Below are 4,314 nucleotides of genomic sequence, written 5' to 3' on the forward strand. Positions count from 1 at the left end.
CCAATTTCTACATTTAAAACTACTTACATGAGATACTGACTTTGATCCTCGGCAAAGAGTTGTTAATAAACTAATAACTGTTGATATAGATTGTGAAGATTTAACCTCAGAAGTACATGTATTTGAATTTAATCCTGAAATAAATAATAAATAATACTTAATGTTAAATTTTGAAAATATGCCTATTTTATGTAAAGCACTAATAATTTAGTTGTTGATCAAACATTTTTATATCAAAAATTAATTTTTATTATTATTTAAAGTGATCAGCTGAACATTGCTATAACAATTTTTTAAATATATTTGTTAATAAATATATTGCATCGAAATATAATTATATAGTGTAAATATTACAATTTTAAATAAAATTATACAAAAAAAATTAATGTGTTAGTAAATTAAAATAATCATAAAAAAAAAAATTTATTTTTCAATTAATTAATTAAGTTAGCTAACCAGGTGTTCCAATGCTAGTTACTGCTGGTCCAGCAGCAGAAGATAAACGGAATAATAACTCATTTAAAAGACCATGTTGAGCTAATGGTGCAGGATCTATTCCACGTCTTGTAAATCTATCAGATAGTGATGCAAAACATCTTAATGCTCCATCAGAGACATGAGGATCATCATGTTTAAGCATCGTTGAGAGAGATTCAACACATGTTAGCAATGATGTGTCATTTGGTTCCATTTTAGTACACAATCTTGAGACAACAGTCATTGCAGAATGTAATGTATCTTTGTGTACACAAGAGCCTGCTTCACTAATAAATAACAATACAGAGCTTAAGCCTCCTGCCTCAAACACTGCACCAGCTTCTCGTGTACATATAAGTTCCAGCACCTTAAAGTTTAACGGATCACATTAAATTTAAAAACCCAACAGATATATCATCATTTTATGGACCTACCTTACAACATTGCTCAGCTAAATCTTTATTTGTACGTGAATTAATGTCAGTTACTACTAGTCGATTACAGATAGCTTTTAGTGCTCCATCAATAGCAACAATACGTCTTGTACACTCAGCTGACACATCTAAATAGTAAGTAATAGCACGGGCTGTAACTTCTAATACACTGTCAGGAGCACTTTCATCAAGAAATATACGACACAAAGCAGGTAAAAAGGACCGAGGAGGACAACTATTAAAAAAAATAAGATGTCAATTAAATTTAAAATATTAAAAATTGAATAACAACTTACACTTCAAAACATCTATCTACATTATCAGACATTAATAGAAGCATACAGAGTTGCTCTAAGGCAATAAGTTGCATGTCTCTTTCATCACCTTGACCCATGTTGAGCCACTCAAGAAGAGTTTCTGGATCGACATCAGCCATTATCACAATTTTTTATTAATTGTAAATACTTCAGTGTCAATGCTACAAATAAAATATTTAAACAAATATATATTAAATTTATAAAATAGGTAATAAACTTGTCCTTATTTAATTAAAAGTACAACTGTTATAAAGATAATTTATTTAATAAACTTATATATATATATATATACACACACAAATATACAACTTCAATAATATCTATTATTAGAAATTATAACATTTACAATATATAGTTTGATTATCATGTAAATCAATAATTTGGTAACAATTAACTTGAAACTTTTGACCTAATCATTAAAGGGTATTAGGAAAATTAAACATTTCAAATAAAGATGTTGTAAGTAATCAAATAATTTAATTTATAATTTAGATATCACATTTGCTATAAATTCAATGTATAAAAAAAATTTATACTGATAACAAACAACAAAATTGTATTATGTTAATAAAATTTAACTGATAAGAAATTTTTATATTACACTAGTTTATATAGCAATGTTTTAAACAGCTATGTTAAACTGTAAAATAAAAAGTTTCAAAAATTCAGAACATTTTTCATCAGATAAAAACTTTAACTTAAGAAACAAAACTAATCCAATAAATAAATAATTATAATAACTGAATTAATCATAATACATAATGAGTTATTTTAGTAATTTAAACGATAACTATAATTTTATAGTTCATTTTTAATTTGTACTGATATAATTATTCAATTTTAAGTGGCATCTTAAAATACATGTAAAATAATACTTTACTAAAAATTATAATTTATAATACATAAATATTGGGAAAAATAAACTCTTCAACTAAACTTAAATCAAACTATAAATTAATTAATATCATTAGCTAATATATTTTACTAGAATATTCCACAAAATGTATTGAATTATTTTAAGATATGCTTTTAAAATGTCAAGTCTTAATTAAAGTACAAATTTGATTTTGTTGAAAATAATTTTGATAAAATGTAATTAATATAGTATTATTAAATTAATCATTCTACTTATGCAGTTAAGCATTATTATGATGACATAAACTCATGATATGTGTAAACAACTTTAATATAAAAAATTATTAACACAAAGAAAATGTTAAAATATTAATTAAAACTTATGAACATATAAAAGATAAATTACCAATAATTTCGCTAATAATTGATGTAACGAGTAAATTGATGCCATATTAAATGCATGGTTACAAGAACTTGTGCTTTGATGAAGAATTTGAAAAAATTCCCTTAGAATTTAATGACACTATAGAATATGGAGCCAACNTTCCCTTAGAATTTAAAGACACTATAGAATATGGAGCCAACCAATTTCCACATCTAATGACTTAACTATAGGAAACAATATAAAATTTTATAATTATACATTTGTATCATTGATAATTTTTTCGCACACAAGTCACAACAAAAGGAGATTGTACAATATCATTACTCAACACTAAACTTATTAGTAGAAATGGTACCATTGACGATCTGAAATATCACGATAAGAAAGGAGGGGGTATTGTAAAAATAAATTTATTGTTTCGGATGCTAAGTTAAAATCGACTGCGCGTAATACAACATACACAAAAAAAACTTAATATCTAAAAAATAAACATGACACCTTAACCTACAGTTTTTCAAAAATTTGTTAAGTATTCTAGTTTTTAATGAAATTCTGATTTTCTTTTAAGCCGTAAATTCACTCCTAACAGATACTTTCTTGAAAAAAATAAAACAGCTGAGTTAAAGCCTGATTGTCATATGTTTTTATCATTTCATGTCTATGTTATCATCTATTATTATCACTTTTAACCATAGAGTAATATATTACTCTAAGATTTTTACTATGATCATAGATAAACAACAATAATCGTGCATTTATCAGGTAGAATGTTGACATTATTCAATATTTAAAAGTTATTATAATTTTGTGTCAACCCTTAAAATAAATATTTTCATTAGTCAAAAAAATAATGAACAACATAAAAATACCCATATTTCTATTGAAATAAGTGAATACTTTAATGATTTATAATTAATTATAATTTTATCTTGTGTAATTCATATTGTAATTATTTTAGTAATATTAATAATGTTAAGCAACTACGAAATACACGTTCTATATTTATTTTATAATGAAATTTTTGGATGTATTTGCACTATGAATAGTTGTGAACATTTTTTAAAATAAATTATAACACTGTTTTATAATATTGAATTTTTGTAAGCTTTGATTTTCATTTTATACGGTTGTCAATGTGTTTATATTTTATTTATAATTAGTGATATGTATGTAATAACTTTTTATGTATTGTAAAAATTTACTCAAAGTTAAGAGATTAAAAACGGAACGCAAAATTGTTTATATTGCGCATTACGTTTATTTATAATTCTATATTTAAATCATAATTTACTTCCATTAAAAAATAATACTATTTTAGCCTTTGCTTGCCAGATAAAGTTGATTTCTGGCGTTAAAATATATTTAACTCATTGTCAGTAACGCATTTAATATTATGATTTCAAAAATAAATATGTGCTTTTTTTTAATATAATAATAACATGTATGTACAGGTTGGGTTTAGGTTGAGTATAGGTGTTCTTTTTCCCCTTCTTCCTCGCCTTAATTCCAACTACTTGTGGTCGGCCACCTTTATCCCAAACTTCCACTTGACACGATCTCCCACATCATCTACGCTTACATCAGCTGTCCTCATATCGCATTCAATAGCATCCCTCCATCTCTTTTTTGGTCTTCCTCTACCTCTCCTTCTTTCATTTCCATATCTGTTCTTACAGCTTCCAATTCTTCTCTCCTCATAACATGACCAAACCATTTAAGTCTATTTTCTCTCATCTTATCCACGATTGACGCTACACCTATATTCCCTTTATCTTTTTTAGTCATTCCACTCATCCATCTAAGCATTCTCATCTCTACTATACTCATTCTCTGCTCTACTTTCTTA

The 4,314-nt window shown here is 25.6% G+C and overlaps 1 protein-coding gene across 1 annotated transcript in view; it reads right to left on the reverse strand.

The window, feature by feature from the left end:
• LOC126910357 (uncharacterized) overlaps window positions 1–2,626 on the reverse strand; it is a 12,611-nt gene extending 9,985 nt beyond the window's left edge. Inside the window, exons 1-5 of the mRNA XM_050692861.1 lie at window positions 2,490–2,626; window positions 1,208–1,389; window positions 912–1,146; window positions 457–844; window positions 12–134 (exon numbers count right to left, since the gene is read on the reverse strand). Of these exons, the coding sequence (XP_050548818.1) occupies window positions 12–134; window positions 457–844; window positions 912–1,146; window positions 1,208–1,347 (886 nt within the window). The 5' untranslated portion in view covers window positions 1,348–1,389; window positions 2,490–2,626. The remainder of the gene's footprint in view (window positions 1–11; window positions 135–456; window positions 845–911; window positions 1,147–1,207; window positions 1,390–2,489) is intronic.
• Window positions 2,627–4,314: the final 1,688 nt, after the last annotated feature.

Source organism: Daktulosphaira vitifoliae, unplaced genomic scaffold (assembly GCF_025091365.1).
Source record: "Daktulosphaira vitifoliae isolate Bord-2020 unplaced genomic scaffold, ASM2509136v1 Scaffold_1, whole genome shotgun sequence".
NCBI classification, from domain to species: domain Eukaryota; kingdom Metazoa; phylum Arthropoda; class Insecta; order Hemiptera; family Phylloxeridae; genus Daktulosphaira; species Daktulosphaira vitifoliae.